The sequence below is a fragment of the Rhipicephalus microplus genome, chromosome X (assembly GCF_043290135.1).
Source record: "Rhipicephalus microplus isolate Deutch F79 chromosome X, USDA_Rmic, whole genome shotgun sequence".
NCBI classification, from domain to species: domain Eukaryota; kingdom Metazoa; phylum Arthropoda; class Arachnida; order Ixodida; family Ixodidae; genus Rhipicephalus; species Rhipicephalus microplus.
The window spans coordinates 3,920,512-3,948,495 of record NC_134710.1 but is presented as its reverse complement, the minus strand read 5'-3'; the positions used below and the strand labels follow the sequence as shown (position 1 = coordinate 3,948,495).

The 27,984-nt window shown below is 47.0% G+C and overlaps 2 protein-coding genes across 3 annotated transcripts in view; both read right to left on the bottom strand.

Moving 5' to 3' along the window:
* Window positions 1-27,984, bottom strand: part of LOC119175625 (solute carrier family 15 member 1) — a 441,245-nt gene that overhangs the window by 347,793 nt on the left and 65,468 nt on the right. Inside the window, exon 2 of one of the 2 annotated variants that reach the window (XM_037426528.2) lies at window positions 22,686-22,717. The exons of the other annotated variant lie outside the window; for it this stretch is intronic. Within the exon in view, the coding sequence (XP_037282425.2) occupies window positions 22,686-22,717 (32 nt within the window). The remainder of the gene's footprint in view (window positions 1-22,685; window positions 22,718-27,984) is intronic. 2 annotated transcript variants of the gene reach the window in all.
* Window positions 1,137-7,129, bottom strand: LOC142777365 (uncharacterized). Its single transcript, XM_075881698.1, has 3 exons — window positions 2,513-7,129; window positions 1,466-1,571; window positions 1,137-1,336 (listed from the first exon to the last, which is right to left on the bottom strand). The coding sequence occupies exons 1-3, from the start codon at window positions 2,693-2,695 to the stop codon at window positions 1,233-1,235; spliced, it is 393 nt and encodes a 130-aa protein (XP_075737813.1). The 5' UTR covers window positions 2,696-7,129; the 3' UTR covers window positions 1,137-1,232.

Here is a 27,984-nt window from a genome sequence, read left to right as displayed (position 1 = left end):
CCCTTCAGAGCTCGCAATCGGCTTTACGACAAAGAGTGCATCAACAACTAATGAATGAAAATAAGAGAAGTACTTCACGAAGTTTTATCAAAAGGACATGACGTGGTGTTTCAGTGGTTACCGGGACATTGTGGTATTGTCGGTAATGACCTTGCTGACAATTCTGCGCGATCCGCCCACGCGGACGCCCAGACAACCCCAATTCCATTGTCGAGAACCGACGCTGCAAGGGGCCTTCACTCGTTCGCTAACACCATGTCGGAAACTTGGCTGAGTGACCCCAGTGTCGGGAACCACCGCCTACACAAATTGGACCCATCGAGAAAACTTCAAGTTCCATCAGACCACTTCCGCCAGGATGCAACTTTACTGTGCCGCCTGTGGTTAGGAGTAGCTTTTACGAAGGCGTACTCCTTTCGCATAGGAATGGCGGATAGCTCCCGATGTTAATCGTGCGACACTGACGGAACAATAGAACATCTACTGTGTTCATGTGAACGTTTTGCGAGCGAACGCAACTTGTTACGCGAAACGTTAGAGACACTAGGCAGTAGACCTTTCTCCGAAGAGAATATCCTTGGTTCATGGCTGTACGCATCGCAGGCCAGCAAAGCGACGCGGGCATTGCTAAGTTTTCTAAAGACGACCGGACTACGCGACCACTTATAAGCGTGCAATGGACAAAGTCACATCTACACAGACGTTGCCCTTCACTTCTCTCTCTCTCTTTTCCTTTAATCCCCTCACCCTTTCCCCCAGTGCAGGGTAACAAACAGGACGTGCGTCTGATTGACCTCCCTGCCTTTTATTTCTTCCCTTCCACCTCCTCCTCCTCCTCACATTTGCACCTTACAGAGCAACTGTTAATCTCCACATTTACACTTTACCGGGCAACCTTTAGTCCTCACAGTTGCACCTTGCCAGAAAAACGGTTGATCCACTCAAATACTCCAATCAGATGAACTTTTTGTCCCCAGTTCAAGCATTTATTTTTTATTTTCCGGCAGGCCTAATACTTTTTCGACTGTTTTTCTGCGCAGTGAGCAACGAATTCCGCAGAAAAGAACACGCGAAAAAGTAGTTAGCCACCAATGTGTAACTGCTTTCACAGTCACGGCAACAACGAAATACAAAAGTGAGACATCAAAATCTTTTATTTTTCTACATACACATGAAGTTTCCCCATTCTTTTAAGTGAATTCATGGTGAAGTGTACAAGTCCAGTCTCGTTGTCAAATCTTGTTCACTCCTTGGGGAGCTCCTTCGACGGAAGCGATAGATGACAGGCATTGCGGACGCCAGCGCACGCAGCCTCCTGCCTGTTGTGTTCCCACTGCTGCATGTACAATAACATAGTAAAAATAGTTGGGCACACGTCACAGAAGATGAAGATGCACGCATATGAGAAGTACGTGCACGTTAATATAAAAACAATCGTTAAAATATGACACACAAGTAACTTTACCTTCACATCTCGCACAGTCCTTCTGAAGCTGCTTTGACGAAAGAGATGGATGACAGGCGTCGCAGACGCCAACGCACACAGTCTTCAACACGGTGTGTGCCCACGGCTGCACAATAGGTATGTAAAATAGTGAGTCACACATGACAGAGGATGAATACAAATGCATGTGAGAAATACGTGCAAGGTGAAATGAAAACATACGTGAGATATGACATGCTAATAATTTCACCAAGAGGTCACACACCGCCAAAGACTCATTTCGATGCCCGTAGCGCAACAGCTTAGGAGCGGCGGCCGCGGCCACAACTCCGCGAAGCACCGTGCCGTTAACAAGTCGGCGAGTCCTAAGCGAGCGACGTCGCTCAGCTCGAGCAAGCGATCGCGAGACCAAGCACGGCGCTGCACGCGGAGTGTCTGCCGCCAGCGAACTTCGAACAGGAGAGCGAGCGTACGCTTGGCCACCGCCACGAACAGTGCCGAGCTGGTTTGGAGCTAGCACCGAAGAAATCGACGGTAATGCGGCCCTTTTCCACAAACTCGAGCGAGTGCAGCGGGCAAACGCGAGACCGCCGCCGCGGCCAGCGGACGGCTCCGAGCTGCTTGCAACCGACTGGCGGGAAAGCCAGCTGTAATGGCGACCTATTTTCAGTGAGTTCCGACGCTAGCGAATGCCCCGCCAGCCCGTGCTGGGGCACTTTCAGCGCGCGACATACTACAACTAAGCTCTTTACGAGAACCCGCAACGTGTTTGCAATGACTCCCAACACTGCAACGAGGTCTCAGCCCATTATCGTCCGCACGGAGCTCATCGCGGCGGCGAAGACAGGCGAGCACTCGATGAGCGAGCGTACGGGAGGCCGACGGCAATGGCGGCCAGTTTCCAAGCGGTTGCAAAGCACAGGCGAACTGAAGACGCTGAAGCTGACATTCGCGATGCATTTCGTGCGTGCGATATACATACAACACGACCAAGCCCGTTGCCGGCAAGCGCGATCCATATCGCACACGCGACAAGTAGAGTAGAATATAGAATGATAACCTACTTACCTTAGAATCCAGCGCTGTTTTCTGCCCCGAGTCGGACTGAAGTATATATCCGATTGGCCTGTTCTTCTCGGCCGTAATATTGGTCTTCTCCACTGTTGCTGTCGTGTGTTGGTTCTGACTATCTTCAAGCCACAGATATACAGCGCGGCGTGGTGACCTGTCGAGGCTTGATCCAGACTTCATGAGTGCAGCGAAACGCTAAAGCAGCAGCCCACGCTCATCCAGGCGTACACACAAGCACCACGTCGTGATTCTTACATCGTCGAATCCAGGCGGCCGTGGTCGAGCACTTCGAGCGGGACGCTACGCAACCGCCGCCGGCAAAATACGGGGAAAGATGGAGCCAGCAGAAGAGGAGAAGGACATGTGTTTTGTGCAGAAGGAGGGTTGGTCACCTTGGCAACGCTTTTCGCGCTGCCTGCAATGCCCGGGTAGTTCATCCCAGTGGAAACTAAATGGTTCGCACCGCACGCTTCCCTCTGTGGTTGCTCCTCAATGGTCTATCCGATCATCACGTGCGCCTATTGGGCTTCCTTACTCCTTTTTCGGGTAACTTTGCCTTAGAGTGTGGACTATCTACGCAAGTGCAATAAAGGTAACCCTGAAGGGAGAAGACGTTGCCCCAAAATACTCGCTCAAGCCGGATTGTACCTAGGCCCACAAATCCCTGAATAAAACTAAAACAAAATTGGGCGACCCTTCCACTTCGCCTTTAAGAGTTGCACGCGATAGCGAAATACGGCCTTTAGTGCACCCTTCAACCGCAAAGTGCATACTTATTAATATATTTTGTTACTCACACACACACACACACACACACACACACACACAAACGCGCGTACACGCACAAGCGCGATGTATCTATAGCGATGCAGTGACTGTGCAGTGTGGCCACTTTCATCTGCTAAATTGGCGCTCTCCTGTAGTTGAGACACGTTTTTCCCATTGTCTCACAGATGGCACACAGACATACAAACACAGGTACGCGCGCGAATGGTTTTGACCTAAAGCAAGAGTATCATGGCCTCCAAGGTATAAGCCACGCGCTTGTTATCTCGGACGCCATAAGGGGTCTCACAATGCCTCACAGATGACAGCACACTATCTAGCGTTTGGTGTTTGCTTGATCAGTGCCTCTGGAGAGGCATGATATGTTTTCCGCTAGATGAACGTAGTTGTTAATTTTTAGAGCTGTTTGAAAGTTCCTGTGAGTTTTTAGCGGAGATGGCTGCGAAACCCCGGCCTTTTTTGATGTTGTTTGATGGCGTCCCAAATGCGCCGACATATCGCCGAAAGGGCTCGTTCTCGTTGTGACACCTGTCGGACAAAATGCGTTGAGGAGACTCCTTCCACTACTACATGGCATTTATGTAGTGATTTTTTTTCCGAAGCAGCTTCAAGTAACATCGTGTCTCTGGGGTAGGACACGTGCTTGCCATGTGAACGGTCCGGGTTCGATCCTCAATGGGACCGGAAATTTTCGTCTTTTTTTCATTTGATTCTTTCTCAATTTTTCGCTCACAACCAATGGTGGCAACGCCGACGGCAGAATTTCTGCGACACGAGCTCTCTCACGCTATCGCGTCAAAATTCAAACCTGCACCACCGTACCAGCGGAAGCTGACCACGACGTACCAGGCACCTCACCAAAAGTTCAGCACTTTTGGGACGCTCCTCCCCACCTTCCCATACGTTTTTTGCGTGTTTGTCAGACTAAGACTTCAAAATCATCATTTGCTCATGGATTGGTCTCAATCTCCTATCATGGTGCGCTGGGACTTATCCGCAAGGCCCTCAACATAATGGAGCATAAAAGAATGCGTTGTTGGGCTAGTTGGTTCTTAACCTTAACTAAGAATTGCGAAATCGGCGAAGACAGGAAGGAACACACCTTGAAGTTTTTACATATAATATGCTATTCAGGGGGCAGCATATTTGCTGGAGGTGTTCTCCTCAAGCGCAAGAAGACCTTTTATTCCGCTCACAGTAAGCTTGTTGGTTGAGCTATTGCCTCACAATGCTTTGAATCGGTGCTGACAGAGTCTTTCGTTCACTTGGCTGAGGATGGTCTTATTAGCCAGATTGGAAGCTTACAGGCTACTGGATTCTCCTGCTTGATCTCGAATGTCGTGTCATTGAAAAATTGAAGGGCGAAGAGGCCTGTCGGGCAGAAAAAAGGCTGGAAGTGGTGCCGTATGTGCACAAAGTGGCACGCAATTTTAAAAATGTGGATAATAGGTACTAAGTATATGTAGTCTTTTCAGGGCCACATAAACTGGATGGGCTATGCCCTCGCATTTCGGGACCACCTAAAAGAATTCCCGGGCGGAAAAAGCACGTGCGACACTATACCTCACATGCACCGTGGACATTGTGTACGAAATCCCGCTTAATTGCAAAATGGTGTATATCAGACAGACCGACCGGTCATTTTGCCAACGATCAGGCACGGAAACGCGAGCCATCTGTCAAGAACAATTTGACATTTTATCTGCCTATGCATTGCCGGACCTGCGCATGTGAACCAGTGTTGTCTAGCATTCAAATTCGGGGCAAAAGAAGAAGTGCGGCGGTGAGAGAATTAATTGAGTCCTATCACATAAAAAGAATGAAGAATGAATTAGTGACACTTCTGTTGTTTTGCGCAGTCAGAAAAAACTGTTGTTAGGAACTTGGCTCTGATATGCAGATATGTTGATTGATATGTGGGGTTTAACGTCCCAAAACCTCCATATGATTATGAGAGACGCCGTAGTGGAGGGCTCCGGAAATTTCGGCCACCTGGGGGTTCTTTAACGTGCAACCAAATCTGAGCACACGGGCCTACAACATTTCCGCCTCCATCGGAAATGCAGCCGCCGCAGCCGGGATTCGAACCCGCGACCTGCGGGTCAGCAGCCGAGTACCTTAGCCACTAGACCACCGCGTCAAGGCGATGCAGATATGTTGCTCTGCCACTCCTGATCAGTGTTGTATATGATGTGCATAGCACCGGCATGCGCCACTCGACTGTGCATATATTTAGTGACACTTGTGAATATAGCTTAGTTCCGAGATCTGTGAATATAGCTTAGTTCCCTGCCCAATCTTTCTGCATTCCTTCTTGTCCTCATCGATATTGCCCTTCCAATTTTAAGATGTCGGAGCAGGCAACAGTAGTGGTCAAACTGAACTACTCCCACCTAAAACATCATTTTGGTCTCAGCACGCCAGTTGTGGGTAGAGCCATCAAGCGCCTCGTACACCTAACTTATTACCAGTGTTGTGGACTTACCACTCCGGAATGGAAATGACTACGGAATTATTCCACTTTTTGCGACCTCCGAATGGAATAAGAATAGAGTTCGGACAGTGGTTGGGGGAATGGAATTGGAATATAATTCAGAGATTTTTGCATAGAATGGAGTGCGGATGGAATTACCTGTTTTTCCGAAAATAGAGCATGTTTTCATATACGCGCTTTTCTAAGACTTTAAACAATTGTAAGTAGGAGCATCGAATTTAACAAAATAGCAGCATTTTAAGATTGTTTGGCTGAATACAAGCACGGTTACTTTCAAAGCAACGCACCTACTAGAATTATGTCCTTATATAGACGGTTGCTCCGAAATCAGTCTGTATTATTCGCGTAAACATAGCTCTATGCCGCTAGTATCCATCGGGCGTAACTACAGCAACGGCACACCACCAGAGAGCCTGTACACGCGCTATCCACTCAGCCGCAGCACATGTGCCGGCACACCAGTCGCATGCAAGCGTAGAGTGAAAGAGCGCAGCACAGCCGCAATGTACTTGCCGGGACACCTGCCACACGCAAGCCAAGGGCGAAAAGGCCCCACTTACCCGCACCGCAGTGCCGGGACACCTGCCACACGCAAGCAGGGGGTGAAAGAGCACCGCTTAGCCCCACCACCGTGCCGGGACATCTATCTCCCGCACGCAGGCAGAGGGCAAAAGAGCGCCGCACAGCCTCGCCGTACATACCAAGACACCTGCTGCACGCAAGCGGAGGACGAAAGAGCACGGCAGAGCCGCACCGCACGTTCTGGGATATTTGCCGCACGCAAGCAAAGAGCAAAAGGGTGTCGCACAGCCACTCTGCACCAGCCGGGACACCTGTCGCACGAAAGCGGAGGGCGAAAGAGCACCGCACAGCTGCATCGCACCTGCCGGGACATCTACCGCACGGAAGCGGAGGGTGAAAGAGCGCCGCTGAGCCGCACGCACCGTACCTGCCAGGACAACTTCTGCATGCAAGTGCAGGGTGAAACAGCGCCGCACCACAGCAACACACGTGCCAGGACACCTGCAGAACGCAAGCGGAGGGCGAAAAAGCACGGCACAGCCGCACCGCCCGTGCCAGGACACCCGCCGGACGCAAGCGGAGGGTGAAAGGGCCTGTTTACGTTAAAGATCCTTGATCTTGGGAAAGTACCGCCATCCACTGTGATCGCCACCACGCGCGCGACCTTCTCTCTCCCTCCTTGGCCCTCGCGAGTTTCTCTCGTTCTCCGCTGCTGTTTCTGCACGATGATTGGTCTTCTTCGCGCTTGGCCGTGGAGACGCGCGACTCATGCGCTATGCTGATATTTTTCTTTTTCGGTCGTGCCATTTTTTTGCTGGGGCTGCGCATAGCCCGGTAGCCCGGGTAGCGAACATAGGGCGCTCTTTGTTTTCTGCATCGTTTTCTGGTGCTATGCCGTGTGGTCGCGCCTAAACTGTTACAGCCAGAATACAAACAGCTGTGATTTTTCGCGATATCCAAGGTAAACGCGATAGCTTTTGTAAGAAGCAGTCGTTGCACTACATCAGCTGAAAGAACTTAATTTTCTCAAAGAGCATGTTATTTGCGAGTTTCGGTGCATTCCTTATTGCGCGTACGAAAGTATCCCCGAACGCTTTACGTTTTTGACTATTCTTTCTGCATGATAAACATGTTATTTTTGCGGCTAACTGTGCATTGCATAAAAATAGGATTCTCCTGAATATGCTGAATATTCTGCCAAGACTCCATCAAATCGCACGTCGGGAACTGCATGAAAGAACTACAGAAACTGCTTTCCGCAGCGAACAGTTACCTGCAATGACACAGCTACTCGATTGCGCCTATCGTGATCATTAGCATGTGTTGAAAATTACTGCGTTAAAAATTAGTGACTGAACGAATATATCGAGGTGACACTGGCGATAGCCACCAAATGAGGTTATTTCTTATGGAGGGGGCGGGTTTTCACATGCAAATAAATGACACAAGGGCAATCTCGTGCTAGAAAAAAAAATAAAAACAGTTACTGCTGGAATAAACTGCCGAGAAAAAACATTAACTTCCTGATAGCGAAAAATGAGCCGTTATATCGCATGATGTAAGTTACGTCACGTGATGACACTGTGACTTCATTATAACACCACCAATTTTGTGGCATGTATTGAATTTTTTTTTCATAAGGTGACGTCATCTCGTAATAATTTTTGCATCACCTGTTCCCGGCGAAGCGAGATGCCGACAGTCATATTTCGCTTTTGATGAGAGATCTAAGTTTTTAGTACAAACAATAAACACGCCCGTATATGGCTGATCAGCATCGTCAGTTGGGAAACATTTTGCGTTTTTTTTTATTCAGTTGAATAATTTACTTTTAAGTTTGGATGTCAGTTTTAGCGAAACCAGAAATAAACTTGTTCTTACTCTCTAACTCACCATATCTCAAATCCGACTTTTTGCTTCATTTGTCACATTACCAAAACAACTTGAAAAAGCAGAAGGCTGAATTTCAACCCCAACAATCAAAACATCAGTACAATGCTACTGAGCTATAATTGTGTGCGTATGCGGAATACTTTTCACTTTGCAATTTTATTGAAGAAATATTGACGAAAACTACCTGACTGCTTTAAAGAAGCTACAGATTTGTCAGTACCTACAATACAATTGTGATTCCAGTATTATTTCAAGAATAATAAAAAAGGAACAAATTCCACTTCTTTATATAAAGTAGTTCCAAGAAAATGAGCCCTTAAGATGCCTTAAAATGCATTGTAGGTTTAAGGAATGACAACTAGTTTTGCTCCACCCAGTATTTTACGGTGCGACGTAAATCTCACCTGTTGTAGTGATTGTGGCTGCAGCACTCAATTTCAAAAGCAAGTAGTTATTTTATAAGCAGTATTTTTCCTTCATAAAAGCTCTGAACAGGGACGTACTTTTCATCCAGCAATGCTGAGAAATGATAGCACTGTCGTAAACCGTTCTCGCGAGTTTTGAAAGCTGCTATTTTTCTGCTTTTGCAGGAGCTCACGTTATTACGCTTAATCAGATCCGATTTTGTTAGCTTCAGCTATTTTTGAAAATAACATGCAGCGCATTACACTAAATAGGTTTATTAATTTTATTGAGAACAACAACTTACCACCTTCCACTTTCATAGTATTGCTGCCTAAGCTAATCCACCCAAGACGTGATGCTCAGCACGAGGTAGACTGGGTTTAGACCTATCCAAAGTATTTGAGAACTTACGAAGGCCGCTGTACTCCAGGCTCTGCGACTATTTGTGGTGGGAGTGAAGACATATATAGTTGCGTAAAACCGTTCCTCAGCAGCAGGGCCACTAACCTGCATCTGGGAGGGCTGAAGTCTCACGAAATATGCATTGGCAGTCACGTCAAGGATCGGTACCATTTCTGTTTAACATTAACATGACAGGCTTGCCATCAAGGTGAAATCGAGTACCCGATCTCTAGCACAGCATTTGTGCAGACGACATAATTTTCCGGGCTCACAAGAGAAGTGACGCGCAAATAGAATAAACTCTTCAGACAAAAGTATCAGTACAAGTCCATATAAGGGGACTCGCACGCTCTTCGCATAAATTTGAGCTGCTCGTCCAATGCGGTCTTATAAATAAACATGACACACACTCTCAGCCAAGCAGAATTCCGGTGCTGTCAAGCTGTTACACTATCCCTTAAGTTTCTAAGCTCGGAATACTAGGCCTCCTTGTCTAAAACACGGGTAGGAATTAGGAAAACACTGCGAAACCTCGAGAGTGATGTGCTACAAACATTGCGACTCAAGTTCGCTCAACGCAAGTTCAAGCTTATTCTTTATCAAGGTATTACAAAACAGAAGAAAGTATACAGAAAGAGGTCCCACAATTAAAAACTATAGCGGGACCTTTTGTTATCAATTACAGAATAAGCCTAAATATGCAACGGTAGAAAACATAAATATATACAAAACTTGCATAGTTCTTGAAATGGTAAAGATACACGCGGCAGCACAAAATTTTATTGCATAACACGAACGAGGACAAAAACACACTGAAAGGATAGCGATTACAAAGAATGAATGAAAAGACAAATAAAAAAGTTCAAGTTGACTGAGAATAAAAAATCTGTACTATTTACGAAGAAACCAAGTAAGTTTTTATTGAACGTTGGTATGATGACTGTGATAGTGAAGATGTTAACAGAACTGGTAGATCATTCTATAGTTCGACGCTTGCAAAAGCGAGAGTTATTTTCCGGTAGTTACTTCGTGATTTTGGAAGTAAAATGTAATTTTTTGAAAAAACCTAGTATTGTTTAGATTAGCAAGACTGTTTCGACCAGTCACATAAAGTAATTGTTGATTCTTCAGCAAGCGGTAAAGACAACGCCGTGATTCTAGCAAATAAGCTTATGAAATGTGAGCATATTTAACTCGGTGAAAATGGAGGTAACATGAGCATTTTAAGGAGTCGAAGTGAAAATGCAAAAAGCCTTATATTGGATGTGTTGTAAAGGGGCTGTATGACAGTGATATGTGATGCCCCATGATGCTATACAATAATTTACATGACTGAAGATAAAGGCATAGTATAATGTCAAAAGAGTGTGCCTTTGACAGTAGTGTCTCGCCTTTAAGGGGACCCTGATGCCGTAAGCAGTTTTCTTCGTTAAGAAGTTGGTGCAAATATTAAATTTCAAAAATGAATCAAGTTGAGTACCTCAATATGAACATACATTAAATGCTGGTACGGGGTGGGATCGTATGTATAGTGAAACGATATCTGATCGAAGTTAGCTGTGTGAACTAAAACCATATGTGAAAAAGAAGATGTGCCTGCAGCGAGCACCATCGCCAACGCCCGGCTCTCTCGGCTCGTGTTTCGGTTCGTTGCTGTGCCGATCTCTGTACGGTTCTTCTCGCTGTCTAGCCGCTGTCTTTAACGAATAATAAACCTCTTCACATTTGGTGGAGGTGCCTACACTGACTTTTTTATGCCTTCCGATATCTTCACGAGCCGTCGAGCTCTGCCGCTGCCTTTCGCAACGATTGACCTTTCCGCCGGAGAAGCAACGTGTTCATACTCAATCAGCTTTCCACACCTGTCACTTTGCTTGCGGGAGAGTGTCTCGGCTGCGTACAGGATCTCGACCCTTTGTCTTTGGTTGATGTCCCGGATGACTACTGCGACCACCCAAAAGCACTGTCGGCACTCGAAGAGTCATCCAAGGATACGTTTTTCAGCACCATCGCCGACACCCTCACTCCCACCAAACATGCCCACCTGCTTGATCTTCTGCAGGAGTTCCGGAATTGTTTAGATGTGTCGAAACCTCAACTAGGCCACTCGTCGCTAGTCAAACATCATGTTGACACCGGCCTACACCAGCCACTGCGTCAAAAACCATACGGTGTCTCCACTGAAGAGCGCCGCGTCATCAACGATCAAGTCGAAGATATGCTTCCTAGAGACGTCATTTGACCATCTCACAGTCCCTGGGCGTCTCCGGCCGCCCTGGTTCGTAAGAAAGACGAATCTATTCAATTTTGCGAGGACTATCGTCGTTTGAATAAGATAACCCACAAGGACGTATATCCTTTGCCGCGCATTGATGACGCCATTGACCCCCTTCACGGAGCGGAATTCTTCTCGTCGCTAGATTTGTGGTCTGGCTACTGGCAAGTTCCAATGGATGAAGCCGATCGTCAAAAAAACTGCATTTATTACACCTGATGGACTATACGAGTTTAACGTCATGCCCTTTGGGCTTTGTAACGCGCCTGCCACGTTTGAACGACTTATGGATAATACGCTACATGCCCTCAAGTAGAATATGTGCCTCTGCTACCTCGACGATGTCGTGGTTTTCTCGCATGACTTTCCTACGCACCTCCTTCGCCCTTGTCTGATTAACGCTGGCCTACAGCTTAACCTGAAAAAGGGCCGTTTCACTGCACGCGAGCTCCTAATCTTAGGCCACATTGTGTCCAAGCACGGCGATTTACCTGACCCAGCAAAACTTCGAGCAGTCGCAGAATTTCCCAAGCCGACGACCATGATGGAACTTCGCAGTTTTTTGTGCCTATGCTCATATTTTCAGCGCATTGTTCGCGATTTTGCATCCATCATGTCACCATTAACCCAGCTTCTTCGCGGGGACCTGAACCTCTCATCTTGGTCTCCTGCATGTGACGTTGCCTTCACTACTCTGTGCCATCTGCTCACCTATTCTTCGCCACTTCGACCCAACGGCTCCCACCAAAGTGCACACTGACGCCAGTGGCGTCGGCGTAGGCGCTGTCCTCGCTTAACGAAAGCCCGACTGTTCAGACTACGTTGTAGCCTACGCTAGGCGCACTCTGACGAAAGCCGAAACTAATTACAGCGTGACAGAAAAAGAGTGTTTGGCTCTGGGGTAGGCACTTGGAAAGTTCCGGCCGTACTTATACGGCCGCCCGTTCGATCTAGTAACTGATCACCACGCGCTTTGCTGGCTCTCCACGCTGAAAGACCCTTCTGGCCGCCTTGTGCGATTGGCACTCCGCATCTAGAAGTACGACATTCTCGTCGTATACCACTGCGGACGCAAACATTCTGACGCTGATGTCCTGTCCTGCTCACCTTTACCACCAGATCTGACGTGCGGAAACACTTGCCTCAAGACCTTGTCATCGCTAAATCTTGACTCGATTGCCACCGAACAACGTCGTGACCCGTGGATCGCATCTCTTCTCGAATATCTATCCGGTACGCCCAAACTTCCGGTATCTCGATCCCTCCGACGTCAAGCTTTCCATGTTGCCATCCGCGATCACCTTCTTCATCGACGCAACTACGCTCCTGATGGCCGCCGGTGGCTACTGGTCATTCCACGCAATTTACGATCGCATGTATGCGCCTGTCTTCACGACGATCCACAATGTGGCCACGCCGGGGTGTTCAAAACATATGAACGCTTTCGCCTTCGCTATTACTGGTGCGGCATGTACAATTTTGTACGCAAATTCGTGCAGTGCTGTCCTGACTGCCAGCGACGCAAATCGACACCGCTACGTGTGACTGGCGAATTTCAGCCACTTCCGTGCCCTGCCAAGCCATTTGATCGCGTTGGCGTTGACCTCTACGGCCCCCTTTCATTGACACCAGATGGCAATCGGTGGAATATAATGGCGGTCGACCCCCTTAACACGCTACGCCGAAACAGCCGCTTTGCCGAGCACTACCGCTCAGGATGTCGCCTCTTTCATTTTACCTCGCTTTATCCTTCGACGTGGCGCACCTCGAGAGCTTCTTAGTGATAGAGGCCGTGCTTTCCTCTCCGAGGTCATCGAGGCTCTGCTTACGGAATGCCACGTCATTCATCAGAAAACGACATCATACCACCCGCAGACTAACGGGCTAACGGAACGGTTTAACCACACTCTGGGTGATATGCTCTCAATGTACGTGGCATCTGATCATAGCAACTGGGACCGTGTTCTCCCATACGTCACATTCGCATATAACACTGCAATACAAACAACCACGGGATATTCACATTTCTTCTTTACGGACGTGAGCCTTCCCATAAAATCGATACGCTACTTCCCTACTGTCCTGATGCTTCCGAGTGTCCACCTGTCTTCGATGCTGCTCGACAATCCGAAGAGTGCCGCCAGCTCGCCCGTACGTTCACCTCGGACGAGCAGCAACGCCAAAAAAAAAAATAAAAAACCTTAGCACCTCCCTTCCGAATCCCAGCTATGCCCCAGGGTCTCTTGTGTGGCTTGCCATCCCATACCAAACTCCGAGACTCTCATCAAAACTTGTCCCTTGGTACGAGTGGCCTTAGACCGTTTCAGAAAAAATTTCTCCGGTTAATTACCTGATTAGGCTAGTTTCCCGATTGGACGACATGCGCTGTCGTGCACGTGATATCATCCATGTTTCCCGCCTGAAACCGTATTATCAGCCTCTCACTGAAACTTCTTAGGTCGCCAGGATGGCTCCTTCTTCAGCGGGGGCGATTGTGAAGAAGATGTGCATGCAGCGAGCAGCATCGCCAACGCCCGGCTCTCTCGGCTCGTGTTGCGGTTCGTTGATGTGCCGATCTCTGAACGGTTCTTCACGCTGTCTCGCCGCTGTCTCGCCGGTGTCTTTACCGACTAATAAACCTCTTCACACATATTTTTTCTGGGTTTATCAGCAATTTGTTTTTACGACAATGATAATAATAATCAGTGACAAACACGTGGCTATGAAGAAAGTGAACCTACACCGATTGGTTCAGTTCTTGATGCAGTTCTTACCTCTGATTAACACCGTCCACGGAACCCATAGTCGACACTAGTTTGCTCTTAGAAGCATACAAAGTACTACCAGTGCACACTTCAATGGCTAAATTGTTCGCCCTAGGTTTACCCAATACCCTTTATGAGATAACAGAAGCACACCTTACGGCCAATACGAAATACTCTTGTAGACACCAGCAGACGCACTAGCAGAAACGGGGATCAGGTACACACCAACAATAAATCCCAAAGTAGATATTGCTTTGGAACAGCGGCAACACCTTGCGATCACGCACATACCTCGCAATATGCACCCTGTTTACAACGCAAACAAAAGAGCACATAGGACAATTCCTTATTTTTAAGTGTATTAAGCAAATAGACCAAATCATGCGTAGATGTGACATAAATACCAAATCTACCGCCCTCTTCATCGACCGTAGCCACTCCCGAAAGACGACTCATATCGAGAGGATCAATAATGACCACTATTTCAGAGGTAGCGGAAGAGGAAGACATTGCTTTGGCTGACGCCGCCTCTTCCGACATAATTGCCATAGTTATAAGTGCCTCCAATTTTGCCATCAGAAATTTTTTCCTGGAACCAAGTATCTCCTATACTGCTAATTCCACGTTCAACCTCAGTCGTAAGCACCACACCATACAAATAATCTGGGCTCCAACTCATGCATCGCTTCGCAGCAACGAGGCTGCCCTCCACAAGGCTTGAGCAATCATTCTCCGAGCCGAAGGTCACTCATCGAACGAGAATAGGAGTACTGGAGGCCAGCCACGCTGCATGCTCAGCTCCGACCCGGACACACAAGTGTGGGTCAACGGCGAGGCGGCCACCAGGGCCCTCTTTTGACCAACAGTGGACTCTCGCATGGTGAACACCAACTTCATGTACACAGCGCCTAATAAATCTTTCTCCTCCTTTTCAACCACGCATATTTTTGTTTCTTTGATCCACGCTACACGTGCTTCTGCGCGCGGGGTGTATTGACTGGTGTTGATGTTCGAGCACATTTCAATCCGTCGATTCCTTGACTGCCAATTATGCGTACCATTTCTCGTTTTCAATGGTTTTGCCGGTATCTCGTATCAAGCAGCGATGTTACGAGGCGTAGTATATGAGGCCGACCAGGTTCGAATACTCCAATCAAGAAAGCGCAGCATCAGGTCACCATTGGCGCACCCAGAGCATAGGGGCGGTCGCCCCCCCCCCCCCCCCCAAAAAAAACTCTGTCAGTGCCCCTCCCCCTTGATTCAGTGCTCGTAGTCCCCCTCCCAACACCAATCATGACAAATGAGCGAAACCACTGTGAGCACAGATTGACAGTATTTGTGCTATGAAGGTTTTTTTCTGCTAGTAAAAACAAAAAAGTAATGACCACGCCCACTTTTCCAGTGTTACTTTCGCTGCCCCCCCCCCCTAAAATGAGTGGCTGGATCCACCCCTGCAGGACACTTTCACCGCTTGCAAACAAACGGAATAAGCCGGGTGTCAATGAGCATCGTGAATTCTGTGTGTGCTGCCCTAGAAAGTTAGGCCCGTGCGCTCAAATTCGGGTGCACGTTAGAGAACCCCAGGTGGTCGAAATTTCCGTAGCCCTCCACTACGGCGTCTCTAATAATCGTATGGTGGTTTTGGGACATTAAACCCCACATCGTCTTAGAAAGTTCCACGCCGTGCTCACTAAACATTTTAGCTGCAACGCGGTACACAAAATCTTCGTGAAAGGGCTTGCTGCAAACATGGTGATGACTATGCTGGAATACTTTCCCATTCTCAGCAATTCAACCATGCATCTCACCGCATTTTGATTTCGGGTTATGCACGGAGACTCACACCAGGTTCGATCGAATACGTTCGGCACTGCGGCACGAAGCCATACTGAAGGAAAAAATTATTGCTGAAGCTTTGGGGATCATCGAGATGCAGCGTTGGCGTGGCTTCAGTGGCAAAAATAAGTGATGTGATTTAACACGCCATAGCGATAGCAGCACTAGTGAGGAGCCAACAATACTATGCTACACACGGCTATGCCTTTCGTAGCACGAATCAGAGAGTAGCGAGTGAAATGACTGACTGCACTGACACTCACGCCTCAACGAAATCTGGACCTCTTGAGGATCTTTATTGCCTACCTCGCCGGTTGTTGGTAACTCATTCATGTTATGGATTGCGCGAAGGTCAGTGGGCGCGTTTCTGCACAATCAGCAGGCTGAATTTAGTGATTCCGTAGATAGACAGCAGGCGTAGCAATCTCAAACAAAGGCATAGTTGACTTGATGCACCGAAAGAAAGCAACACTGGTTTCACACGGTATAGCTCGATACTTGGCATATGAGCGCGTAACAAACAACGGTGTTATAGTACATTAAAAAATTATCCCACCTCCCGATAAAGAGTACCATGTATACATGTGACGCAGAAGTGGGCGCGAACGCTTAAACTGGTGGAGGCGTTGGCGTTGGCGCTTTTGGTGACGTTGCACAGTAGAGAAACCTTGGGAGGCGCAAAGCAGTCAGTGATAAGGGCAAGTGTTTCCTACTGGAACATAGCAATCGCCGCTAATGGTCAATGAAAGACAGAAGACTTCAACTGAACACAGAGACCCGCTGTCCGTTTTATGTCATAGTTAACGTGCCCGCATCAAATTTTTATTGTTCAATAGCGCACAGGAGAAACCTCCCACCAGCACTACCTTTGAGATGAAGATCCTGTGCCTGTATAAACGGAATGGCTAGTGAACGGTTGTGCAGTGCGAGCAGTCTGTTTCAGACAAGAAACTCGCTAGTAGACACTGCCTTGCCTGCGTTGTGAGGGAAGAAAAGGGGAGTAAAGTAGAGGAGAGAAAAGGGAACGCGCATACGAAATGAAGGTGTAAACGCTACTGGGAGGGATGCCTAGAGGAGAAAGAGAAGGGGGAGTGAGCGTAGACTAGCAGACGCTGCCTGCGTCGGCGTCGCGAGGCGAGAGGGGAGAGCATAAAAAGGAGAGAAAGAGGAAGGGACGCGCATGCGAAATGAGGGTGTAAATGCCGCTAGTGAGATGCCTAGAAGATAGAGGGGGGAGCGAGCGGAGGCTACCAGACGCTGCCTGCGTTGCCGTTGCGAGACGAGAATGGGTGGAAACTCAGAAGAGAAGAAAAGGGCAGGGGCGCCCATTGTGAGAGTGATCACGTCGCACACCGGATTTAGCACAACCATAAGGTGCTTCGCATCTAATTTTTGGCGTCTAACGTCTCAAAACTGCGATATGATTATGAGAGACGCCGTAGTGGAGGGCTCCGGAAATTTAGACCACCTGGGATTCTTTTACTCGAGTTGTTGCGTGCTAGAGTATGTTGCATTATCTTACGCAACGCTCGCAAAGCTTGAATTTACGTCGAATTCATGTAGCCTGCTGCATGTAATTTGAGCTGGCATTTTTAATTCACCCGCAACATAGGTTGAATGATGCGGTCCACACTCCTGCAATTTGATGCGTTAGTTTAACTTGAACTGCATTCGAACATAACCATGTATGATATTTTTTACTACATAAGTTTTGAGACACCTAAATGTTGCGATGGTTCTTTTTCGCGCTGTTCATGACCCTTTGCCAGGAATCTTTTTTCCGAAGGGTAATATGCTAAGCAAACATAACATAATCTTTGTATTGATATTTGAATAAAAGTTCTATGCTACGTCATATAAAACATCTATTGTAATTGTACACTGTCTAAACAAACAAGCAAATTTAAAGTGTTTATTTTAAATCACACGCACCCACCAACACCAGTTGCGTTGCCCAAACTTAGAACAATACATAGAAGCACTTATGAACTAAATGTGTCGCGTAGACTTATCATTGTGTATGAGCGTGGTGCCGAGAGTCGTCGAGGTCTAGCGGTTCAAGTTTGTGGTGAGTGATGCAAAAACGTCATTAATTTTGTACGAAGTTTCTTGCCCTTTTCCGCTTTCCAGAACTAGAAATAATTCCCTCGATCGTTACCTTTTCATCCACTATTTCACTTTATTAGGCCAACCGTAGATGTAATTACTAGTACGTATATCTGACTCCTTACTAAGGGCCACTGTCTACCTCTATATCTAATTACCACAGTTTTGTGTACTACTACAAACACCAACAAATAGGATACAGCCCTAAAGGCATCGACTGTCTGTTCTTTAGGAGTTAGAAACTTTCCGCGTTTCATTTGCATGCAATCCAACCATCCGCAACGTATACGCTCAAGCTAACAATCACTAGATGTAGCGAGTAGTTTGGAAAACAGGTACGCGCAACTCATCAGTTGAGAAGAAACGCCAAAATAGTGTGCGACCACTTGAAATCAGCAAAACTCTGACATTGCATACACTTCGAAGCCAACAATGTGAAATTTCATCGAGACAGGAATAAGTTAAGAGAGAATAAACGAGGAAGAAGGAGGGTCATCCAAGGCACTAAGCCGAGCCAAGCTCGTAAAGGCAGAGGTTCGAAACCACGCCGAGTGTTTTAATGAACTTTCCAGCAGTTTAGAAAAGGTGAGCTACGTGTAAGGTGGCCTTGAGAGCTGAAAGGTGGTCAGGCGGTATTCTACAGTGCTAAAAGAGTGCAACAGAACCCTCCACTTAAGGACTGCGCAGCAGCCTAGCATAAAATCACAAAATTTGGTTCGAATGCAGATTACGAGCCATTCCCAATCGTATCTTTTCCTAAAACGCCTGATAAAGGAATTGTTTAGGAGAGCAAGAGGTCTCGGGAGCGGCTTCACTGGCGAACACCCGCCAGTAATGCCATTCCTCACCAGAGCAGTACTGGCCACCCTGGTGAAGTACTTGGCCACTACCTTTCTTGACTACAGCAATGAACCCTTCGGCCTCAGTCCCCAGCGGCTGCGAAGCAACGTGCAAACGGCGGTCAGACCTACGACGCAGCGGAGGGTACTAAGGATACCGGGGTCCGGATAGGCCGCCATTGGAATCTTAACTTGGCTACCTTCAACGCTAGAACGCTATCAGTGAGGCTAGTCTAGCTGTCGTATTCGAGGAAATAAAGGGTGTTCAATGGGATGTAATAGGGCTCAGCTATGTTAGGAGGACACGTGCGGCCTATAAAGGGCTGAAGAACGGACACGTGCTATGCTACCGTGTATTAGTTGCTGAAGAAAACTAGAGGCGGGGTTCTTTTACACAAGAGAATTGCTGGCAACATAGAGGAATACACCAGACTAGAGTTATTAGTAGAGTTCGCAGAACGTTTTAATTTACATATCTTATATACCTTCTCCAGAAAACGGGCTAACAATAGCTGGACGTGGTGAAGTCGTAATGGCGAAACTAAAAATGGAATCGAATTTGTTCTCTGTGCACACCCAGGCATTGTACAGGATGTAGAAGTAGTTGGTAAAATCAGATGCAGTGACCATAGAATGGTAAGAGCTCGTATTCACCTATATTTAAAGAAAAGCAAAGACAGGAGCTGATACGAAAGAAGCCAATTAATTAACTAACCACGAGAGCAAAACAAAAAAGCTTCAGAGTTTCACTTTAGAATAAATTCGAGGCACTTAACGAGGTAACGGACGTTAGCTTTGACACAATGAACGATAATCTTATTAGTATCATCACAGAGCGTGCACTGGAAGTTGGAGGTACAGTCACTAGACGGGGCACTGGCAAACTATCTCAGGAGACGCAAGATATTATCAAGAGACGACAAACCATGAAAGCCTCAAATGCAACCGACAAAATAGAGCTAGTGGAGCTTTCGAAGTTAATAAATAGACGTAAGGAAGCCGACCTCAGAAGGTATAACATGGGATGAATTGAGCAGGCTGTAAAAAAGCGGCAGAAGCCTAAAAGCTGCAAAGACAAACTTGTGCACAAGCAAAAATTGAATGCATGCATACGGAACAAGGAAGTCAATGTCAAAACGTATATGAATAGGATAGTCGAGAAGATGGAGGAGTTCTACAGAGAGCTATGCAGAAGCGAGAACAACCAGGTTGATATCGTAAGAAACAATAATAGTCCAAAGGAACTTGACATTCTACCAGTAACGACCGGTGTAGTAAGAAAAACTCCAAAAGGAATACAAAGAGGCAAAGCCGCTTGTGAGGATAAGGTAACATCAAACCTCCTGAAAGATGGCGGAAAAGTTGTGTTAGAAAAACTGGCTACCTTATATACAAAGTGTCTTTTGACGAGAACGGTACAAGAATCTTGGAAGAACGCCAACATCACCAAGAAAAGAGACGCCAACGGCTGGAAAATTTACAGGCCGCTCAGCTTACTGCTTGTTCTATACAAAATATTTCCAAAAATACTAGCTAATAAAATTAAGGTGACATTAGAGAGGTCAACCGAAGGACTAAGCAGGATTTCGTACAGGCTACTCCACAATGACCATATTTATACATTGCATCAGGTGATAGAGAAATGCGTGGAATACAATCAATCCCAATACATAGCCTTCGTAGATTACGAGAAGGCATTTGACTCAGTCGAGACATCAGCAGTAAGTGGAACAAATCTGCAGTGGATTCACAGCTGCCTTAGTTCTCTGTTAGGAAAACGACTAAATCCCAATGAAGAATTTGTGTAAGGCACGGAGACACAATCTCTTCAATGCCATTCACCCCATGTTTACAGGAGGTTTTCAAAGCCCTAAATTAGGAAGAGTTAGGGATAAGAGTTAAGGGAGAGTATCTTAGTAACCTGCGATTCACTGATGACATTGCCTTTATGAGTAACTCAGGGGACGAATTACAGCTCATGATTACAGAACTGAACGTGGAAAGCAGAAAAGTAGGTCTGAAAATGAATGTGCACAAAACTAAAGTAATGTGCTACAGTCTCGGCAGAAAACAGCACTTTGCGATAGGTGGAGAGACGCTGGAAGTTGTAAAGGAATATGTCCACTTAGGACAGGTAGTAACCGCGGAGCCAAACCGTGATAGTGAAATAACCAAAGGAATAAAAATGGAGTGGATCACAATGGGCAAGCATTCTCAAAGCATTATTGGTAATCTGCCACTAACCCTCAAGGAAGGTATAAAACAGCTGCATCTTGCCAGTAATTACCTACGGAGCAGAAAATAGGTGTATTACAAAGAGGGTTCAGCTTAAATCGAGCGATGAAAAGGAAATTGATAGGTACAACCTTAAGTGACTGGAAGAAAGCAGAGTGGGTCAGAGAACAAACCGAGGTTAAAGATATCATATATATTTGAAATCAACAAGATGGAAGGGACATGGGCCGGGCACGTAGGCAGGGTATCCGCTGGTAATTAAGGGTAAGTCACTGGAGTCCGGGAGAAGGCAAACACGCGAAGGGGAGACAGAAAGTTAGGTGGGCCGACGAGACTAAAAAAGTCACAGCGTTGCCGAAAAGGCGAAACAATGAACGACATAGCGACGAATTCAAAGGCCACGCGCAGAGTAGAAAGCAGATTTAAATATGCCCCGCGTTCCTCACACACAAATGACACACAAAATGTACTCACAGGTACGGATGCACGCGAATAAGCATCTCATTTGTTGCTTTGCTGTATCTGAAAAGCGCGCGCTTTTCGCTAACGGAGACTGCGATAATTGCAGTGATTTCATGAACCCGGTAACTACAGCAAAAGTGTTCCAGGTAAAGTCCGAGGCCAGACAAGGCGTACGACCATCTCCTCGCCGCATCGGGTTAAGGGCGCGTGAGGAAGCGTCGCTCCCCTTCGCTAAGCCGGGCAAAGTACGCGTATGAGATTAGAGCGGGCGCCGCAGAGCGATGTCGCGACGCGTGCTCGTTGCGCCATTTTGCTGGCAATGCTGAAATCCCAATTCCCTCCTGGATGCTCGTGAGCAGCGGTAAATGGTAGATATAAGTAGCTCGCCGTTTGAACGCTGAAGGATGCGCTCCGGGGGGGCTCAGTGGTTAACGCTTCGCTGTCACGAAGCAGAGGTCCCACTTTCGACACCATGCGCCGGAGTGGTTCTTTTTCTGGATTTTTTTCTTTCCTGCGTTTTCATATATATAGATACGTATACATATACGGTGCATCACGTCGACACCGACGCCAGCGGCAAAATCCAGCCGAGGGTTTCCATATATTTGCTATCGCATCGCAAATAAGTTTGCAAGTATAACGTGGCAACGGAAAGCACATGACCGGGTTGATTGGCGGATCATGGTAGAGGCCTTTGCCGAGCAGTGGGCGTAGCCAGGCTGGTGATTATGGAGTTCTTTAACGTGTACCTAAATCTAACCTAACAAGTGTCAAGCATTTTCGCTTCCATTGAGAAGGCGGCGTTTCAAGCGGGGATTTTATTCTGCGAACTGCCAGTCAGCAGCCGAGTACCTTAGCCACTAGACCACCGTGTCGGCTAAACAAAACGGGCAGTTAAGCAGACAAAATGCGCTCGTATTTCACGGATCACCAACTCACCCAATTATTTATTTGTATAAGTGATAACTTGGTTTTAAAGATCTTAACATCACCCCCTCTTTTAATCAGTGGCCTCTTTGCAGGTCTAGTTGGCATGCTGAGTTTTTCACAACTATAGGAATTGCGTGCGCGAACTATGTGACAAGGTCCACATCAATCCCTGCTTCCAAGTAAGCAGCCTTTTGTAGCGCGTCGTCGTGACGACACTCACCTTGGTAGTGGAGCAAGCCAACAGCGCGCAGTCTGCAGCAAAGAACAAAAGGCAATGCACCATCATTTGCACAGTGTCGTAAGAAGGTCGAGTGAGATTAATTAAAGCGAAAAGCAAGTGGGCCGCAGCAGGAAGCAAATTCATAAGTGTTTCGGCTAACCTAAGTAGTTCTAATTTGTTACCCACCTCATTGCATATTTGCAGCTCAGCTGACCAAGCTTTGATGTGAAATTTCGCGCCACATTCGAAAACATCTACATCTGTTTCCGGCTGTAAGTGTCATTCCTGGTTATTTTGCCTACGCTACGAAATCGAGCCGCCAAATGCGAACAAGTGAGCATCTTTTCGTGTGACAGCAGCATGCGATATTGCCTAAAGTTTTATATAGGAAAGTTCAAATTTGGGAAATATTTTTGCACGAAAGACTGAACGAAAAATGTTGTACAACAAGACCACTGCAGGACCAGTGCTACCTTTATATTGCCTTTAACGTGGCACCATCCGGCAGAAACCATTTTTGACGAAACAAGTAGCATTAAACTTTACTGTTTATTGTAGAACGACAGCAAAGGTAGGAGCGGCGCAGAGAACTGCGAGAGCGCTAGGAAAGAGGCGCTGCCAGTACTACCATCATCATCAATGGAAACGCTAATTTGTCTACTTGGTCCACGCGGTATCTTGGTAATTGATGCCTTTCACAAAAGGGCGCCCCAAACACCCTCAATGCAAACTACTACAAGCCGCCATGTTCAGGGTGCTGCAGCAGACGAACACAGCTGGCGGCTAGAAATGCCCTCCGAGATGGCGGGCGCACGGCGTGTTTCTCTTCGGCTGTCCCAATCGCCGCGTACCCCAACAGAATGAACCTAAATGGGCCCTAAAATATTTTTCCAAGTAGCTATAGAATGAATTCACTGGACGAGCTTATTGCCTCACGAATTCAACACCGCAAGAATTTCAAGAATTTGCTTAGTGCGAGTGGAGTTACAAATGTTTCTCACATGCTGCAATTGCATTCTCTCTTCTCTCGTCCCAACAAAAGCGCTGGAAGCTAAGCAGGGAGAGATGGCAGGGCTACAGAAAAACGTCACGTGCGCCTCCTGACCTTGAAAACTATTTTCTTTTTTTTTTCTTCAAGTGCGCGGCTTTGTCAGTGTGATCGCGCGCGCGTGCTGAACAAGTAGCAGCCTCCCACGGCAATCTCTGTGACGACCGATTGCGCCATGCTTAAATCAGCCAGTGGCTGATAGATGGGCTTGCTACGTGTAATTTTGGGCATATTCTCTGACTTGTGAAGTGAAGACAAAGCAATTTTAGCTGACTTTGATAATTTATAGTGAATGCCAGACCACGTGCTGCGCTGTATTATTTGGCTCACGTGTTGTCGGGAGCCTGTACTACCGATTGGCAGCGTTTTCTGACCATGCCCAAAAAGCGTTGTAGGGCCCCTTCAAAATGAACGAGAGTCGCCTGGCGCGCGCGGCTACCGCGAGAAGGCGTGGACTCCGCCCGCAGCAAAGACAGCCGCAGACAGCACACGAGATTCCAGCGTGCGCGTGTTCTTTTTTTTTGGGGGGGGCCGAGCTTCTTACGCTGTGGGTCGTACGTCCCCTGCCATCGTACTAGCCAGTTGCATTGCATTCCATGTCAATAAAAACGGTGTTGCACCACACCCACGAAGTGAACGATGATCACTTGGACATAGCGTCCATCAGTCCGTCCATGCTTCCGTGCGGCCGTCAGTGCGTCTGCCCGTGCATTCGTGCGCCCATTTCGGGCAGTCTGCCCTCGTACTTCAGAACATAATTGAGACGTTGGTGAACGAGGAACTGACGTTTGCCAATTCCTCATTGGTCATACGCATCCGCACTCTTATTACCATGAGGACAGGCTGCAGAGAGCTTCGCCCAATTCGTCATCATTCACTTCGTGGATATACTGTGATTGTTTTTCACGTACGAGCAAAAATCACCGCCAGAATCTTCTGGGTGAACTTAAGGAAAGTATATTTTCTTTCTGTTACTGCACTTATTTTGGTCAAATTTACAAAGAAAAGCATGGCAGCTGGTGCACTTTCCTAATAGGCAATTGTAAAACGAATCAATTCGTCTGTGAAAGCATTACTTTTTTCATTGCGGTCTGTTTTGTCTCGGTGCTAAATATCTAAATTTCAGAAATATTGAGCCATTACAGCATTAATCCTTTCTGGAGACTTGTATGGGGGAAAACTGGACTCATTATTGTCATTCATTCATATTGATTTCCTATCCTGACTCATAATTTTACTCTTATATCTCGTATCGCGTACGGATATCTATGAGGTGGTCATCCGAAGCGCAGTTATGCCCCAGATAACTCAGTGGCCTTGTCATGTCATTGGACTATCGTACTTGAGAAGCAATTTTGCCGAAATAAAAGCTTCGATTAGCTGACCTACATTTCCTCCCCACGTCTTTCACAGCGAAAGTGTCCGAGTTGTCACCGTCTTCTTTTTTGTCATCTGAATTTCGATTGCTGTGGTAGCACAGTGGCAATATCAGTGTCGTGTTTATTCTCTGTACTCTCGACTGCATCCAAATCAAAAGGTCGCACATATAGCATAACGGCGTCTTTCTTATGAAAACTAAATATTCGCCCAGGTAGGCTACTGAAAAAAGGAAAAAGTGCAAATGGTCACTGCTATACTACACCACAGTGCTTCATACCAGGCAGTAGGTACATCAAACTATGAGCAGGTGTCATGTAGTTCTTGAAAAAGCCAAACATTTCCATGTTCGTTTTCACATTGCCAAACATATTCAGCGAACACCATAAAATTCCCAGTGATAAATGGTCGACTATAAGTGACCAAAACGTGCCTGTAAGTAGCCCGTGGTCGTCGCAGCACGGGTGACGTTCAGTCTGAATAAAGTCTTGACGCACGGCGACCGCATGCACCCTCCTCCCTGTATCCTGCTTCTGCGGCTCGAAGGGAGATTCTTGAACGGGCGTTACAATGAAGAAACACCGCTAGTTCCATCAAAGGAAAAAAAGAGCAACTCCTTTCATAAAGTGTAACGTGTGAGCGTAGCACGCGGCAGTCTTTTTACTTCGCTTGTTGATCAGATTGCCATTTTTTTTCTTTGGCAGTCTCCTCCATACGATATCCTGCAAACTTCAATGTACAGTAAGTTTTCTCTTGCGGAGGCATCGCATCTGTAAGGGCTCTATAATGGGCGGTGGAAACCTGCAGCAAAAAAGGCAAATTTCACGTACAGTGGGAATCGATTATATGCGAAGCACGAATGATTTATTGATTGATATGTGGGGTTTAACGTCCCAAAACCATCATATGATTATGAGAGACGCCGTAGTGCAGGGCTCCGGAAATTTCGACCACCTGGGGTTCTTTAACGTTCACCCAAATCTGAGCACACGGGCCTACAACATTTCCGCCTCCATCGGAAATGCAGCCGCCGCAGCCGGGATTCGAACCCGCGACCTGCGGGTGCGAGGCACGAATGGGGAAGGTCGTTAGTACACTATAAAATCAGCACAACATTGCAAGGCAGACGTGAAATATGCCGTACATGGCTACCATGTCATGATTATCTTGTCTGGACGTGTCATTTACTGTCGTCATGCATTGACGTCCCGTGATGCCATATACGGTATATGTGGAGCTAGCGAAAGGGCTGCGACCACGCTATGACCATAGCATGTAGTCATCTTTTACATGACGCGCTTTTCATCATTATCGTGTTTAGACGTTTAATTTACCCTCAATGTCTATTCACGTCACGTGGTACAAAACTTGGTATATATGAAGCTAGTGAAATGGCCGCGAGCACGCCATGAGCGTAGCATGTAGTCATGTTTTACATGACACGCATATCATGATTATTATGTTCGAACGTGTCATTTACCTTCACCATCCATTCACGCTGCGGAATACCAAACTTGGTATATGTGGAGCTAGCAAAACGGCCGTGATCGGGCTATGAGCCTAGCATGTAGTCATGTTTTACACGACACGCATATCATGATTACCATGTTTGGACTTGTTGTAAAAAATAGTGGACATAGCGCGCACTAGAGGAAGAGAAGGACGAGGGTTAGCGCGTGGGTGGTGAGGTGGTTCTTGGATCTACGCCGCAATAAACGGCAGCGTCGAGACGCTCTGCTCTTCATCTCCTCGCGTATTGGTCTTTTGAACCCGGTTTTCCATGAAAGAAGTCTTCGGATTTTACATTGGTGCCGAAACCCGACCCGGTTTCGAGGAGGGCCACGGGACGCCTGCGAAACACGAGATCAGCTAGACGGCAACACAGCACCACGCTCATCAATTGCGTTGATGAGCTCCTAGCCTCCGATGAATTTGACTTGGTGGGGCTTTGCAGCATTCTTCAGCGTCTGGAGAAAAGCACCGACGAGCTTGCCAAGGCTAACGAAGCACTGCACGCCCACATGACGGATGTAAGAGGCATCATGGATAATGGCATCCAGCGCACTTTCATTAAAGAAGACTTTTCCAGAAAATTGAACCTGAAAGTGTTAAAAAAATTGACATTACCATCAGCGTGTTTGGAAACAAACATGATCGCAGTGCACGTCGGAGACTAGTCGAAGTTACTTTACAAAGCCAATACGATAATATTTAGCATGTCGTGGAAGCAGCAATAGAAATCAAGCACATGTGAAGTGGTCGCTGGAGTACCCGAAGACCACGAAGACCACGAATCGAAGAGTTGTGAAATCATTGTCAACAATTAGTTGATGCACTTTGCTTTCCGCATATCACCCAGGAAGAAGGCATTAGCTTATTAATTGGCTCAGACCAACAGGGAAAGAATCTTGGGAGCGAAGTCACTCGTCATAAAGATCGCAAAAGTCTTCCTTTCATTCAGACTATACTCGGTTGGACAGTACAGGGACTTTTAAATGATGCAACCATTCTTCCACTTACAAACGCAAACGTTTGTGTACTACGGGCAAGTTGTTGCATGAGCAACGCCATGATGCAGGAACGCATAGGCTCAGAACTACGATAGTTCTGGCAGCTCAAAAGCTTCGGGATCACAGATGCGGATGAACCATCTTACCACGATGAGAAGGTGCGGAAAGCTTTCATTGAAAGTGTTGAGCAGCGAGATGAAAGGTACGAATTATATCTGCCTTGGAAAGACAGGCAATGAGACCTGCACGATAATCGTGCGGTAGCAATCAAGTGACTTCGCTGCTTACTTCACCGGTTGTCTCAGAGCAAAGAAGTACTAGTTCATTACAACGCAGCAGTCAGAGAGTACTTTACTGATGGTCA

Excerpts from the sequence above, each read along its gene's own strand:
- LOC142777365 (XM_075881698.1), bottom strand. The coding sequence starts at position 2,695 with ATGAAGTCTGGATCAAGCCTCGACAGGTCACCACGCCGCGCTGTATAT. Across the intron at positions 1,572-2,512 it reads AAACAGCGCTGGATTCTAAG|CCGTGGGCACACACCGTGTT; the intron begins GTAAGTAGGTTA and ends CCTATTGTGCAG. Across the intron at positions 1,337-1,465 it reads GGACTGTGCGAGATGTGAAG|CAGTGGGAACACAACAGGCA; the intron begins GTAAAGTTACTT and ends TTGTACATGCAG.